This window comes from Sinocyclocheilus rhinocerous, unplaced genomic scaffold (assembly GCF_001515625.1).
Source record: "Sinocyclocheilus rhinocerous isolate Xijiao unplaced genomic scaffold, SAMN03320098_v1.1 scaffold4820, whole genome shotgun sequence".
Lineage (NCBI taxonomy): Eukaryota > Metazoa > Chordata > Actinopteri > Cypriniformes > Cyprinidae > Sinocyclocheilus > Sinocyclocheilus rhinocerous.
Window position 1 is genome coordinate 149,830 of NW_015639763.1, and position 17,755 is coordinate 167,584.

The 17,755-nt window shown below is 34.6% G+C and overlaps 1 protein-coding gene across 1 annotated transcript in view; it reads left to right on the forward strand.

Annotated features, from left to right (window-relative positions):
- The window catches only part of thsd7ba (thrombospondin, type I, domain containing 7Ba), a 203,199-nt gene that overhangs the window by 134,312 nt on the left and 51,132 nt on the right, over positions 1 to 17,755 (forward strand). The window contains exons 12-14 of the mRNA XM_016567351.1: positions 4,583 to 4,715; positions 7,362 to 7,465; positions 15,718 to 15,909. Of these exons, the coding sequence (XP_016422837.1) occupies positions 4,583 to 4,715; positions 7,362 to 7,465; positions 15,718 to 15,909 (429 nt within the window). The remainder of the gene's footprint in view (positions 1 to 4,582; positions 4,716 to 7,361; positions 7,466 to 15,717; positions 15,910 to 17,755) is intronic.

The following is a 17,755-nucleotide window of genomic DNA, read 5'->3' on the forward strand; positions in this document are numbered from 1 at the left end:
GCATTACTCAACATTACTTACTACCTTCCAGCAACACTACATTCAATGAAGGTAAAATAGTAAAAAAAAAAATTTAAAATAGTTAATTTAAATGGAACCGGAATCGGAACCGGAAAATTTCTAACGATACCCAACCCTAACTACTAATCACCAGAAGCGGCTTTACTGACGAGATGCGCATGAAAATCGCATTTGATTTTTTGCACAGCCCTAATTTAAACATTTAATGGAAATAGCAATCTTTTGCAACATTATAAATGTCTTCACTGTCACTAAAGGGGCTTTCACATCGGAGGAACCTAATTCCTAGAACTATTGGCAGAAGTACCCAATTTAGACGTGTTTGCACCGCAGGAGCTAGGAACGTATTTAGTTCTAGGAACTCCGTTTGGGGGAACTAAATTAGCTCCTACCTCAGAGTAGGGTCTAAAACAGTTCTATAGGGGCTACCAGTGATGTAAGTGTACACTGATTGGCCAAACGCATACGAAACACCGGCTATACAATTTCTAAGTTTCGGTTCCAAAAACTTAGTTTCCCGTAAGGATGTCACAAACCAAATAACAGAAACGCCACCCTGCCTCTTTAATTACTGAGCACATTGTTTCCCATGACGCACACTCCACAGACGCACCGCGTCTTTAACTGCCGAACACATAGTTTTCCATGACTGTATGCGCACTCACGTCTTTGATAACTGTGCACGTTGTTTTCATTCATTTTAAATGTTTAAAAATGTGGAAACCGCTCATTGCATCACACCATCTCCTGATTGCATTATTATTTGTAAAATAGGGGCTTTATGGAGTGTGTGTATACATGGTTATAAGTATAACAGTTAATATTTCATTAATTTAGGGAAATTTCACTGTCACTAAAGGGGCTTTCACATCGGAGGAACCTAATTCCTAGAACTATTGGCAGAAGTACCCAATTTAGACGTGTTTGCACCGCAGGAGCTAGGAACATATTTAGTTCTAGGAACTCCGTTTGGGGGAACTAAATTAGCTCCTACCTCAGAGTAGGGTCTAAAACAGTTCTATAGGGGCTACCAGTGATGTAAGTGTACACTGATTGGCCAAATGCATACGAAACACCGGCTACCCGGCATTTTTAAAAAGCCATGTAAAAATATTTTTTCCACGAACATGGAAAACGGCTATAACGGCATTTGTTGTATGCAGCGTTGTATTCTTTTCTCAGCCTCGATGATAACACTACAAGTTGTCATAGGAGATTTAGTCAGATTTTCATGCTCTTTCAATCTTGTAAATTGTGCGTTTACATTCCATCTCTGTTATCATGAAACCTACGACACACAACAAAAACAGCTCCGATCACGGCGTCCTCCATTGGAAATGCCGTGAATAAAGATGTCGCTGTCGAGGGAGAAATTGTTCTCTAGGAGCCACCCTGCTGGCTAGTTCCTAGAACTAAGTTCCTTGAACTACGCGGTGCGAAAGCGCCTTAATGCATCCTTTCTGAATACAAGTATTGATTAATCTAAAAAATTCTTACTGACCTTAAACGTTTGAACAGTAATGTACAGTATATCTAGCTCCAAGACCAAAAAAAGCACCTCAAATGTATCGTAAAAGTGGTCCATAAGACTTGTGAACAATGTTCCTTGTCTTCTGAAGTCATGCAATAACTTTTTGAAAAGACTGAAATATGTTATTATTAACTGAAAATCTTGGTAACCTTATAAGCTCTTGAAAGGACATTATAAATTATAGTATAGAAAGACCTGTGTTAACTTTCTTTCCACAGTAAATAAATAAATGTGTTTTAAAAGACATTAGGAGTCCATTTGGGCATAAGAATTTAAGCAACTATGGCTGTCTCTCTTTAAAAGGGACTTTGAATAAAAAGTACAAAATAAACTACATGAGTTTATTGTGTTGCCCCATTTACATTTACTGTAAGTGCCTTTCTATAAATTGATTTTTGCTTTTAAAAAATGCCGCAAATGCTGTGGTTGAATGTTGCATATATTGAACCAGGAATATTCCATTTCATTTGATTGAAAACTACATTGCCTAATAATTTGTCATATCAACTCTCTCTTATCTAATAATTTCTTTCTTTTCCAAAGAGAAAAAGCATAATATTTACAGAGTTTGTTATTAGAATCTAGAATTCATGACCTCCATGAGGACAGTGTGTTGATAATGAAAACAGGATTTACACTTTCACACGCTTGAGACTGCTAGGATGTGATATCTTTCACCTCTGCTGTAAACATGGTAAAAGCCAGACCACATACATGTAGCTCATTCTCAGTAGGGGCTTTTCTAACCCACATAACAGTTTTATTACACTTTAATGAGACTATTAATTGACAATTACTTCCACTAAAGAAACCAGGAGTAAACAGGCATTTATTATGATTGAATCAAATGGTAACATTTGAAGAAATGTTTTAAATAACTGATATCCCCTCTGTAAATAGTGTGCTTTACCCTGTTGGGTCTTCTGTTAATGAGAGCGCCTTCTTTGTGCTATTATCAGTCTTTTAGTAATTAGCAATGTGTAATGAGCCTTACAATGTCTGTTAAATGAAGTCATTACATCAGCTTAGGATCCATACAGGGAACAGGAAGTGAACTCCACCAGAGAATCATATCATTACCTCTTATCTAAAGAGCTTTTTGAATTGTTCCTGCTGTGGTAATCGCTGTCAGAATACTAATAAAGTGAAAGATGGGTGAAAGTAATGTGTTCTTTGTGTGTGTACTGTGCAGTGAACAGCAGCATGCCCTCGCAGTCACGATACAGGATCATCATCCAGCGGGCGGCCAATGGGGGTCAAGAATGTCCAGATACTTTATATACTAAATTAGCTCCTACCTCAGAGTAGGGTCTAAAACAGTTCTATAGGGGCTACCAGTGATGTAAGTGTACACTGATTGGCCAAATGCATACGAAACACCGGCTACCCGGCATTTTTAAAAAGCCATGTAAAAATATTTTTTCCACGAACATGGAAAACGGCTATAACGGCATTTGTTGTATGCAGCGTTGTATTCTTTTCTCAGCCTCGATGATAACACTACAAGTTGTCATAGGAGATTTAGTCAGATTTTCATGCTCTTTCAATCTTGTAAATTGTGCGTTTACATTCCATCTCTGTTATCATGAAACCTACGACACACAACAAAAACAGCTCCGATCACGGCGTCCTCCATTGGAAATGCCGTGAATAAAGATGTCGCTGTCGAGGGAGAAATTGTTCTCTAGGAGCCACCCTGCTGGCTAGTTCCTAGAACTAAGTTCCTTGAACTACGCGGTGCGAAAGCGCCTTAATGCATCCTTTCTGAATACAAGTATTGATTAATCTAAAAAATTCTTACTGACCTTAAACGTTTGAACAGTAATGTACAGTATATCTAGCTCCAAGACCAAAAAAAGCACCTCAAATGTATCGTAAAAGTGGTCCATAAGACTTGTGAACAATGTTCCTTGTCTTCTGAAGTCATGCAATAACTTTTTGAAAAGACTGAAATATGTTATTATTAACTGAAAATCTTGGTAACCTTATAAGCTCTTGAAAGGACATTATAAATTATAGTATAGAAAGACCTGTGTTAACTTTCTTTCCACAGTAAATAAATAAATGTGTTTTAAAAGACATTAGGAGTCCATTTGGGCATAAGAATTTAAGCAACTATGGCTGTCTCTCTTTAAAAGGGACTTTGAATAAAAAGTACAAAATAAACTACATGAGTTTATTGTGTTGCCCCATTTACATTTACTGTAAGTGCCTTTCTATAAATTGATTTTTGCTTTTAAAAAATGCCGCAAATGCTGTGGTTGAATGTTGCATATATTGAACCAGGAATATTCCATTTCATTTGATTGAAAACTACATTGCCTAATAATTTGTCATATCAACTCTCTCTTATCTAATAATTTCTTTCTTTTCCAAAGAGAAAAAGCATAATATTTACAGAGTTTGTTATTAGAATCTAGAATTCATGACCTCCATGAGGACAGTGTGTTGATAATGAAAACAGGATTTACACTTTCACACGCTTGAGACTGCTAGGATGTGATATCTTTCACCTCTGCTGTAAACATGGTAAAAGCCAGACCACATACATGTAGCTCATTCTCAGTAGGGGCTTTTCTAACCCACATAACAGTTTTATTACACTTTAATGAGACTATTAATTGACAATTACTTCCACTAAAGAAACCAGGAGTAAACAGGCATTTATTATGATTGAATCAAATGGTAACATTTGAAGAAATGTTTTAAATAACTGATATCCCCTCTGTAAATAGTGTGCTTTACCCTGTTGGGTCTTCTGTTAATGAGAGCGCCTTCTTAATTGTGCTATTATCAGTCTTTTAGTAATTAGCAATGTGTAATGAGCCTTACAATGTCTGTTAAATGAAGTCATTACATCAGCTTAGGATCCATACAGGGAACAGGAAGTGAACTCCACCAGAGAATCATATCATTACCTCTTATCTAAAGAGCTTTTTGAATTGTTCCTGCTGTGGTAATCGCTGTCAGAATACTAATAAAGTGAAAGATGGGTGAAAGTAATGTGTTCTTTGTGTGTGTACTGTGCAGTGAACAGCAGCATGCCCTCGCAGTCACGATACAGGATCATCATCCAGCGGGCGGCCAATGGGGGTCAAGAATGTCCAGATACTTTATATGAGGAGAGAGAATGTGAGGCTCTTCTGGTTTGTCCTATTTACAGGTGAATAAACTGCAATTGCACTAGTGGTTTACCAACTTGTCAGCTAGACTGATACAATGTTTGCGGTCCAGCCAGTTTTAGTTTTGTCGAGTTGATAGTATCAAAACCATTTACAAATGCGCACAGCAGTTCAGAATCGCATGCACTGAAATCCATGAATAAATATATTATATGCTGTTTTTGTAAGCTTACAATACTATCCTCAAAATACACAAGTCACACATTGTAGCTGTAATTTACTGCGCAAGTAAATGCCAAGCTATTTGCCAGTTTCTCCGACTCATGAATATATGTGAATGCTATTTTGCAGTTGTAATAACTTATTAAATTGTTATTCTGCCAAGTTTATTCACAAATAGAAGCAGGTTGATTTTTTAACACAGTCATAGTTACAACAGATAGCATTTTGTTTCTGTCATTTTGCCCCATTTAAACAAACAAACAAACACTGTTGGCTCTGGAGCATTGTGTGACTCTTTCATGCTTTTACACCATGCAAATAAACCTCAATCAATGCTTCTGAATGCATGAAAAGTCACAGGGCATTGTTGAATAAATACAGTGCAGCTGACATATACTAACTTTCAAACGATTAACAACGATGCATTAAATTGTTCAAAAATAACAGACTTACATTATTACAAAAGATTTATATTTTCGAATAAATAAGGTTATTTTAAACTTTCTATTCATCAAAAAATTATATCACACTTTCCACAAAAATATTAAACAGAGCTTAATTCAACATTGATAATAATAAGAAATGTTTCTTGAGCACCAAATCAGCATTTTTTCATCACAGGAATAAATTACAAATTACTGTTTTACAGTATTTTAATTAAATAAATGCAGCCTTGGTGACAATAAGACATTAAAACAATAAAAAAAAATGTACCAACTCTAAACTTTTGCATGTTAGTATGGAATAATTCCCGATGGGTCATTGCATTATTAGAAAATAATGCACACCTGAGGTGGTGATGCAGCCATGACGCGAAGTGGAGCCTTGGGTGTGCATTATTTTTTAATAATTCAATGGACTTGAGTCAGTTATTGTGCTTATACTACAGTTAACACAACTCACATGGTTCAGATGATTTCAAGACATTCATCAGGTTTTTGTCCTTAAAGTGCCTCCGTTGCTAATTCCAAATTGTAATTTTAGATCTAGTTACAAACAGAGGCTTGAGCCATTGATGGTACATAATACAACGTAATTTTTTGGCAAAAACATTGAAATAATTTGTCATTTTTATCTTGTTGTTTACTATATTTATTTGACTGTTAAGTGTTGTTGTGGGTTTTGATTCTTGTACTGTTGTAGGCTGTAAGGAGGACCTTTGACATAACTGAAATCATTTGGCGAAGTGATCTGGACGTGTAATGGGGTCAAAACCTGCCTGGAACTACTTTAGCCATGCGTTTCCCTGAAAATAATTGCACACCTTAGAAGTTCATAAACCGTTCAATCAGATTCTAGCATTCAACAGCCCTGTAGTATAAATTACAATAATTTTAAGCAGCATTTTCTTCGTTCTTTTATGTTTTTTTATGCATGCAGGCTTAATGATCTAATATTAAATACACTCAAATTCATTTATAGCCTGCATGGAATATTTGCACTTTTAAACATGTATTTGCAGTGAACTAGTGAATGTATTAGATTCATATTAACCATTGACCGCTCTAATCTCTAGAGGTCAGCATTGGCATCCGCCATTAAAATCCCTTGTAATTAAAACTATTGACAAGAAACTGTTTAGTATGCTGAAACAAAGTCATTCATTTAATGCAGCACTTCATTACTAGTGGTTTATAGGATTTATTCAACAGTCACATTTTTTTTTCCTATTTTGCAAGGCAAGACCTGGGTCACATGGAGTGAAAGTAATTTTCCTGTTATAGCCCCTGAATAGAAAGGCATTTAAAGGGTTAGTTCACTCAAAAATGAAAATTAGCCCATAAATTACTCACCCTCAAGTCATCCTAGGTGTATATGACTTTCTTCTTTCAGACGAATTCAGTCGGAGTTATTTAAAAAATTGTCTTTGATCTTTCAAGCTGTTTAATGCCACTCAGCGGGTGTTGCAGTGCATCAGTCCAAAAGAAGTTAAATAAAAAGCAAATCCATCCATAAAAAAAGAGTGTCTCACACGGCTCCGGGGGGTGAACAAAGGCCTTCTGTAGCGAATCGATGCGTTTTTGTAAGAAAAAGCACTGCAACACCCGCTGAGTGCCATTAAACAGCTTGACAATTTTTTTAATAACTCCGACTGGATTCGTCTGAAAGAAGAAAGTCATATACACCTAGGATGACTTGAGGGTGAGTAATTTATGGGCTAATTTTCATTTTTGGGTGAACTAACCCTTTAATTCCATGTGTCATAAAAGACTGGTTAACACTGGTTTAAGTATTGTAACCAGAGTTCTATTGATATACAGTGCATTTATACTGGAAGGTCTGCTTACATGTGTACATATTTGTATTATTTTTCGTATTTTATATATATCTAAATAATACCTAGTATATTTATAAGTGCCTGTCTTGGACTGTAAAAATGCATTAAAAATGTATTTCCTGGCAGCAATGCTGGGGTTTCTTTCCTAACATCAAACCATCACTATAAACCTTCATCTCTTTTTCAGATGGAAGACACACAGATGGCATCCATGTACTCTGGTCCCAGATTCTGTCCAGCAGGGAATGACGGGAGCCAGTGAATCGTGTGGCAAAGGATTAGAGATGAGAGGTAAGAGAACTGTGCTTTATGTAAAAGAGTGGGTTCTCATGGTACACTAAATAGCCACCTTTGTGGCTCTCCCTCTGAGCTATATGCATCACTGTGTACGTATATGGCTGTGTTCATGGCTTTGAGCTCTGCTTTGTTCATTGGCACTGTACAGTGTGTGAAGTGTTAATGCAGCATGCTGCAGCCCCGGTGTGATTATGACAGAATGGAAGTGAAAGCTGTCAAACATCACCGACAATGAAAGAGAAACACTGCCTTTAGGGCACAGGTGACATGTTTAAAAAAAAAAAAACGTGTGAAGTCACATAACCATACTTTTTGATTTACGGGGCTGTTCTGTATATGTGTTTTCTCTGTGATCTTTACTGTAAAAAAAGATTTGTTTAAAGTTGTAAATAAAACAAAGATTATTTAAATGTTTTACAAGAAAATACTATTCCAGTCTTTCCTCTTTCAAAATTTCACGTTTAATTCAGTGTGTTTTAACACCATAATTTTTTCAGTGTAAAAATCTCAACATATTCTGACATTTTTGTGCAAATGTCAGTATTATTCCAGAAATGAATTGGATTAATTTCAGTACAGTTTCTGATGAAGTATGTGTCATTACAGTTAAATATCAGAATTTTTCAGAAATGTTGAAACCTATTTGATCACACTTTATTTTAAGGTCCAATTCTCGCCATTAGCAAGCCATTAACTACGACTTTTGCCTCTATAAACTCCTAATTTACTGCTTATTAATAGTTAGTAAGGTAGTTGTTAAGTTTAGATATTGGGTAGGATTAGGGATGTAGAATATGCTCATGCAGAATATGTGCTTTATAAGTACTAATAAACAGCCAATATGTTAATTATAGGCATGCTAATAAGCAACTAGTTAATAGTGAGAATCATTCCCTATAAAGTGTTACCACCTATTCAAAAAACACTTGTATAAATATCAATATATAATAGATATCAGTACTTTAATTCATAGGTTGTTGATGAACATAAGTGCATTACATAACGCTTCAAAGGTCATTCGTTTTATTTCCATTCAAATAATTAAAATATAATAATTTTTTGATTTATATGAAAATATCTGTATTCCTATTTGAATGTACATGTTAATATTATATTTGATAATGACGTATTGTAGTTATTATAAAGCGTTAATGTAAAAGGGTATGATAATTCAAAATTGGAAGACTAATAAATGGATTTTTCAAACATCTTCAATAATATTCAAACATTACGTATTTTTCACAGAAACCTTGAATTTATTGAGATCAAATTAAACTAAATGATTGTATCCAGAAGTTATTACATTTAGACACAATGTAGTATGACATTTTACTGACCTTCCCCGGTTTATCAGAATATCATATTGGTACAATGGAAGAAAGCTGACATTTTTGTGCCGAGTCAAAGGTCAGTATTATTCCAGATATTGAGTGCATTCATTAAAATTAATGAGGCCATTCATTAGAAATAATAAGTCTGTGTAAATGTTATCCTGCAATGGAAGATTCAAATAGCCAGCAGTAACTAGCTGCTATAGTACGAGTGCCCCCACAGCAAGGTTAGGATACGGATTACATGAAGATGGACTGCAGCGAGCTTTTACTTGTGTGCAGATTGAATTTCATGGTTTATTTAAACCAGCACTTGACATACTGTTGACCTCCCCTTGGATCTCACCGCATGAGGGCATAAATTAAAGTAAACAATAAATCTTGGCTAATTTACGAATGTTCACCGATTCGTTCCTGCTTTTTATTCCACGAGACCTAACAGCGAGTACCGCCACCACAACTGCAATAAGCTTTTGTTTAAGTCTAGTGATTAAAAATTACGCAGGTTGTTTATGTACCCGGATGATTTATTGTTGTATTTTAGGCAAGCATCCCCGGCTGGTGTAATTTGATTATGCTTGGCGTACTCAGGTGGAGTGGTGGCTTGAGACAGGCACGCAGACGCTCACCGCCACACAGATGCAAATGAGCCAGCAGCAGAGTCCTGCTGTGTTCGAGAACACTTGCTCTATCAGCATCCTCCAAAATAAATAACAGGGCTAGAAGGCAATGCAGTAAATTACACTAAATGAACCAGAAAGACAGACACCTCTGCAAAACTAACGCGAACCTCACACGTATTGTGCTTTCGCAGACAGATTTACAGCGACAGAGCAACCAGAAGTCATTAGTTTTCAGTGAGAGTTGAAAATGTGAGGTGATATGAGTGACTGCGTCTGTTGGTGATCACGTGACCGCCGCTGTCGCCCTCTTATTGGTAGTCTGGTCTGGTCTGATCTCATTACTATTCACGTATAATGTTTACATGCACCTTTTTGTGCGTTTTGTGCACAAATGCTATAACGGACAGTAGGGATGTATTGACAGCATCTATAATATATGCACAGCTTTAGAAACAAACAAACAAAATTATATTAATCCTTTATATTACTTATAATAGAAATTTATTTTCTTTTATAAGAAACTTTTTTTTTTTTTTTTGAGCCATTAACACCAACCTTACTCTAAACCTAACCACCATATAAAAAATGTAACAGGCAAATAAATACACAATGGCTATATTTCTTTATTTATTTTTCAATATGCTATTATATACATACCATTCAAAAGTTTGGGGTCAGTAAAATTATGCTAATCCAGGCTGATTTATTTGATCAAAAATGCAGTAAAAAAACATAATATTGTGAAATATTATGACAATTTAAAATAGCTGTTTCATATTTTAATATTTATTTTAATATATTATTTCAAAATTATAATTTATTCCTGTGATGGCAAAGCTGAATTTTCAGCAGCATTACTCCAGTCTTCACTCTCATATGACCCTTCAGAAATCATGCTTGTTGAAATCTTTTATATCCCATTTACTATTGTATTTACTCCTACTTTTTATCAATGTTATGGATATAATACATCCTTTCTGAATAAAAGTATTAATTTTGTTAAAAATTGTATTGACCCCAAACCTTTGAATGGTAGTGTATGAAGAAAGTTGAATAACAGAATCAGATATCACACAGAATATTATCAGTTATCATTTCAAATTAATCAAATATGTTGGCAATGGCATTGAAGATATTTAGTAAATATTTAATTTATTTAGTAAATATAATCAGATCAACCTAATAATTTCATGAAGTCAATATTCTGTGAACCTAAAAGGATAAGGTGATTCATAATAGTTTTACATGCTGTTCTTGATCCACACTTTGCATATAAATACCTGCTATGATCACTAGTGAAATCACACTGGAGGGTGGCATTATGTCACTGCTTGTTTGTATAAAGTTAAACTCTACTCACCTGTGTCCCACTGCCAGCAGTCACTGTCATTCATATCGCCTCAAATCACCAGCTCTCATTGAAAATGTATGACTGAATTTCAGTGTAGGCAGCAACGCTCACACTGACAACGCTTAACACTTTGGAGGTCATCAAGTCACTGTAGAGTTGGTTTCTAGTATGTGTTCTTGCACAATGAACCCCCTACTAGCAACCAACAGTACAACGAACACTCCTGTCATAGTCCACAAAACCTGCACATGCAGAAATCTGTATTATCAGATGGGTTGTATTTTTGCATTATGACATGTCAATGACTGGAGTATTTTTGGATTAGAATTTTTGCTGCCGGTGTTCGACGCTTTGTCATTTCACACTCGGCTTGTACTTTTTTTTTTTTATCTTATTTTGGACATTTTGAATTGAGCAACTCTTTGGTGCCCATTAAATCATGTCAGGTGTATTTAAGAAGGCACATATATTGATTACATCACACATACTAAACTTCGTCTCACTTTATGGATTAAAATGTCTCAATTGATCAGTTCCCATTATTATGGAGTGGCTGTGGGAGTGTCTTTCACAGTGCCTGTTGGTGTTCAGTAGTCATTTAATTGGCACATGAAAGGGTTACTCTAATGAAAAGAGTCGTGGGGGGGGGGGCTGGGCTGTTAATGGGTACTGAGGAGCTTAGCTGGCAAGTCTGACAGAGTCTTTTTAAGGGCCAAGAAAAGTTCTCTGCCATGTCCTTTTGGGTAGTCAGCAAACATTGTCATCTTTGTAAGTGGCTGCATTATTAAGTTGATCCCTGTCATGAGCCGAGATAAGAATAAAATGTTAACAATAGGGAGACGAGATAAATTGAAAGAGAGTGGTATAGGAATGGAGGAGAGAGGGGAAATAATTGTGCTAAAAATGGGCAGCCTGGGCGCTCCAATCAGAATGTCACTACTGTCAACCTTTCTGTCTCTGGGGCACTGTGTTAACCGGGAACGAGTGTGAGGAAGAAAAGGAAGCTAGTAGACACAGAGTAGGAGGGAGAAACCGATGTCTACCCTGGGAGGCATATGAAATTCTAAAGAGTAACAAAGATAAATATCTCTTCTCAAATCTCACATTTAACATTTGAATTTGAAGGGCAAATTGCTCTGAATCAATATGCAATCATGTGCACAATGTCATTTTAGGTACATCAAATGCTACACAGTTCTCTTGATTCTGATGAGTCGCATCATTCAATATTTTAGTATAATGACCACTAATCGCTTTATTATAATATGATAATTTGAACTCAAATGAGTATTTAATGTTATGGGATTGGTAAGATTTTTAATTTTTAAAAAAAATGTTTTTAAAAGAAGTCTCTTTAATGCTCACCAATAATGCATTTACTTGATCACAAATACAGTAAAAACAGTTATATTGTGAATATTATTACAATTTAAAATATCTGTTTCCTATTTTCATGTGTTTTAAAATGTAATTTATTCCTGTGATGGCAAAGCCGAATTTTCAGCAGCCATTAATTTTCTCCAGTCTTCAGAGTCACGTGATCATTCAGAAATCATTCTAATACGCTGATTTGGTTCTCAATAAACATTTCTATTTATTATCAATGTTGAAAACAGTTGTGCTGCTTAATATTATTGTAGAGAACAGCATTTATTTGAAATAGAAATCTTTTGTATCATTATAAATGTCTTAGCTGTCACTTTTGAGCAATTTAATGCACCCTGGCTGAATAAAAGTATTAATTAAAAAAAATAAAAAATAAATACAATAAAAAATCTGACCCCAAACATTCAAATGGCAGAGTATTTGTTTATTATGATCTGTTTAAATATTTAATAATCAGCCATACAGTAAGATTGATTTTGCAGTAATCATGCATGTACTGTAGAGCTAACAAACTGTGCTCGAGTGCGAAAATACAAATAAAATGCCTTTGCAATCATAATCTGAATATGTAATTTTTATGACTGTAGAAACAAAAGCAAACTATGATATTTTATTAAAACACCATCCTACGTCTGTATACCATCTCCACCCACGTTACTCTGAAGTGGAGAAGGCAAACACTTTGGTCAGAGAACAAAATTTGAAATTCAAATAGGAATCAATAAGATGTGTTAAAGGCATATGTGTACATGTATGCCTCTTCAAAGACATCAGAGGGTCACTTTCTGAGAGAACAGCATCACATTGCCCTGGGGAAGGTGGCGTTCCTGTGGAATTGAGTCAAATTTAATTTAGGCTTTTAAAGTGGCATTTCAACATGCACATGGTCTTTGTTCTACATTCTAATCTCTATATTGATCCCTCTCTTCTGTGTTCGGAGACTGCCTGGCACAAATCTGCAAGGGTTGGAATTTTATTTCCTACAGATCTGAATCAATACATTATTAATTCTGATCCCTCTCTTCTGTGTTCGGAGACTGCCTGGCACAAATCTGCAAGGTTTGGAATTTTATTTCCTACAGATCTGAATCAATACATTATTAATTATCAATGTGGCATATGCAGTTGAGAGTGAACACCTACTGTACTAAAAACTAGCCAAAAAAACAAACTCTGGGCATGGAGGCTCACGGTAGCTGAAATAACTATAAGAATTTCTTCTTTTTTAGTTACTCTTTTGTAAAAGAAATGAAGAAGTCTGTATTATTTCTTGTTTCTTTTATTTTCTTTTTACACTACCAAAAAGTAGTGTGGAAGTACTGTTGTTCAGTCATGGTATCAGACAGTAAAATATGGTGTTTCAAAGAACACTGACACAAAAAAAATATAATATTGTCATGGATCCAAAAAAACATGGTAACATAGATAACATGGCTCATGGTAACATGGTACTTTTTCTAAATACATTTAGTATTACTCTTAAAACACTATTTTTAAAGGGGGAACTAAACTGAATATATTGTTTTAATAATTAAATAATTACAATTTATTTTATTAATTAATGTATTTATTTTATTTTATTAAATGATTGAATTAAATCAATTAAAGGATTGTAATATATATAAAAAATATAATAGTTACATTATAATATAAAATTATTATAAAAAGGTTCTATGGTATTAATATAAACAAGAATTTTCCCTATACATCCAAAAATGTATTGGCTTACAAAATCACTATAATGCTATCACACTCAGCCGGAAGCTTTTTTGCCGGAAGCTCATCCTGCTATAGACTGACATAAAGGTCTTCTAGCTTGGAAATATAAAGTTTTAAGTAGAAGAGAGAAACTTTTATAATGAGCCCAAGAGCATGAGAAATGTTATCAATGTACCATTGTGAGAGGTGAGAAATGTAAATTTGGCAGTTTAGTGACACAGTTTACCTTACCTTAATTTGTTTCTTTGTCTACATCTGTCCACCGCATTCCTTTAATCTTTCAGGATGTAGTGTTGTTATCCTCATTTTGCAGGTTTAAGGTACAAAACACCTGTATTTGTGATTCCAGGACAACTGTTTTCACAGTATGTTAGTTAACATGGTTAACTACATTTGCGTTTATCAGTAGGCATGGGTGATTTGATTAATTTGGAATAGAACTGCTAGTCACTAGATAGCTGGTGAGGAATAAAAAAGACAGCGTCTGAGGATCTCTTTATCACACTACCATTCAAAAGTTTGGGGTCAGTAATGTTTTGTTTTTTTTAAGAAGTTAATGCTTTTATTTAGCAGGGATGCATTAAATTGGTCAAAAATGACAGTAAAACATTTTTTGATGTTAGAATACAGAATTTATTTCAAATAAATGCTGTTCTTCTAAACTTTCTATTCATCAAAGAATCCTGAAAACGTATCACAGGTTTCACATTAAAACATTAAGCAGCACAGCTGCTTTTAATATTAATAAGCAGCAAATCAGCATATTAGAATGACTTCTGAAGGATCATGCGACCTGGAAGACTGGAGTAATGATGCTGAAAATTCAACTGCCATCACAGAAATAAAGTACATTTTAAAATATACTGTATTCAAATAGAAAAGTTATCTTAAAGTGTAAAAATATTTCACAATATGACTTTTTTCACCGTATTTTTGATCTAATAAATGAAGCCTTGTTGAACATAAGATTCTTTCCAACCCGAAACTTTTGAACCGTAGTGTATAAAAACATATGGCCCCTATCAGTGGAGTTATATGTTAATACAGTTTCTTGGCAATGTAAATACTCTACATACATACTACTCTATACATAATTCAAATCATGTAATTATAATTATACTTTTTTTTTTTTTTTTTTTTTTTTTAAAAATTAAAATAAATCAATATGCACAACTTATGCAGTTTTTTTTTAAACTTGATAATTTAACTGACAATAAAATTATAGTATGGATGGTAAGAAGAGTTATTATTATTATTATCATTATTACTAATTAAAATGTTATATATATATATATATATATATATATGTGTGTTGTGGAGGACTCTGTCAAAACATGTCATCACGTAAGGCAGAGTGGCAAATTTAAGTCAGTGAGCGAAAAGTCCTCAGCACAATCTCTGCTGTCTGCAAGGAAAGCATCACATTGTGGGCGGAATGGATGCAGTGTGCTGAAAAGGTAACAGGCGGCTTCACATTTGCCAAGCCATATCATTTATCGTCCCTCAGTGGCGGTGATACAGAGAAGGACTATTTCCATACGAGAGGATCTGAAATCAGAGCAGTAGAAGAAAGAGTTAAGGGGAAAAGTTAATGGCTTTTAGTGTCCAAACCATGCACAGTTCGGCTGCGAATACATGTCCATGAATTTACATCCATGTTAATTCCGTTAATTCCTTTATGCTACCTATTTTCTGTCCATAAATGAGGCTGATTGGATTGGTGTTGACTGAAGTGTCTGAAGTGTAACGGTGTAAGCAATGTTTATTAAATTTTTTTAAGTAAGCATCAATAACTGCAAATGAGCTGTTGTATTAAAGATGTGTTTGTCTTGTCAGGAGTGAGCTGTGTGGACGAGTATGATGAGATGGCAGCCGTGTCAGAGTGTCTCCGGTGGGCCGGGCCGATGCCGTCACGCTTCAGGAGCTGCTGGGTGCCGTGCAAGGATGACTGCACCTTCAGCTCCTGGTCGAAATTCTCTGAATGCTCTGGCTGTGGGAGCCGACGTACCCGCAAACGCACACTAACAGGTTAGATCCACTGAGAAAACTAAAAAGGTGATTCACAAAGTTGTGAATATGTAACATGTATTATGACAGCTCCACACCTTATGTGCTAATTACACTAATGGGAAAAGGCTATGAGACTGGTAAACAAAGGGTTTGTGCATTAACCATTATATTATTTAGCAAGCTGCGTAACTCCTGGTTGATCCAAGAGGCTGTAACATTAGCTTTAACTAGACTAGAACTAGTTCTCTTTTGTGGCTTATTTTGCTTGAATGGTAACAAAAATGTATCTGTTTTGGTGAGAATTCATATAAACACATTTGGATATATTCTAAGTACGGTAAATGTAAACAGTTAAAAATGGATATATATCAATATATTGGATCCATGCACGAGGTCTTAAAGTGACAGCAGCCTAATATACCTAATATAACTCTCTTATAATATTATGGAGAAATAAATAAACAATCTTTTTTAAACAAACAAGTCAAAAAGTGTAGATAGAAATACATTGCATGTTCTAATGAGACATTTTCTAATGACACTTATACCATACTTATACTTTACTATTTGTGAATTATTTAATTTATTGATTTCATATTTATTTCCTCTTTTTTACTTACAAATTTATTTAATTAATATTTTTTTTAAATGTAGAAATAAGTGTTTGTATAAATAAAAAATATATGTACAAAATAATGTAGAATAATGTAGAAAAATAATACATGATTAAGGAGTAAAACCATAAATTTATAAATTTATAGTATAATTTAGTTTGTCTCACTGGAAAATACTGGATTATATTTTTATATTAATACATCTAATTCTGTGTAAAAAAAAATGTTTGAACAACACGTTAAGTAAACTGGTTGTACAATGCTAAAGATTTGATTCTGCTTATTTTTTCATAAATATACAAATATATAAAGAAGGAAAAAAGTACTTTAAATTATCATGTAGGTACTGTATATATGTGTTGATGTGCTCTGGCGTGTTTTATCAAATAGTTGTAATTTTCCTCAGGAAATATAAGAGCAAGGTTAATTATATTCATTTCTTACAGTCCACAGGATGTTTGTTTAGTGTTTAGAATGGAAAAGTCACACAACAAGACAAATACTGCGACAGTGAATGAGCTAAATCCTTATACCGTGGCAAGTCGATAAGCTTGTTTATATCCTGACAAGGTCGGGTACAAATTAGTGGCGTATTTGTAAAATCCTTTGAGAGCTAGTGCCAAGATGTACAATGGATTCTCAAGTGTCACAATTGTAGTATCACTTGAGGAATATCATTTTAACAAAGGGAGTAAGACAGACAAGTCAGCTTTAGTTTTTTCCTTAGCTGAGCATAATCAGCTAAAGCTAGAAAAAAAAAGGTATTGGAAAAGGAAGTCGTTTAAAGTGAACTTTGAGTTCAGTGCTCCAGTCAGTACCACTGAGGAGAATTAACATTAATTATTTCATTAAATGTCCTCCTCTTCTTTCCTTTAGCGTTACTGCACCTACCCAACATATTTTGACAGTCCTGTCTATCATCAGAGATCAGAGACCTGCTGTGAACTACTCTACAGGCAGATTTGGAGCTGTCTGTTGGAGAATCACTTCAGTGCTTTCTTCTTTAGTTAGTTTGTTCGCATAAAAATCATGATTGGCTCTCATTAAGATCCTGCACGTCTCACAATGTGACGTATTCACTGTGTCAGAAAAACTTTCAAAGGCTTTCTTCACCTCATACTTTTAGGAAATCCCACATCAAAGGCGATCACAAACTAATACGTCAGATTTCAACCTAGAAATTCAAGAGCAAAAAAAAAAGACAGAAATGAAGCCTTAAAAAACGTTTGTGCTTCTTGCTTAATTGAATG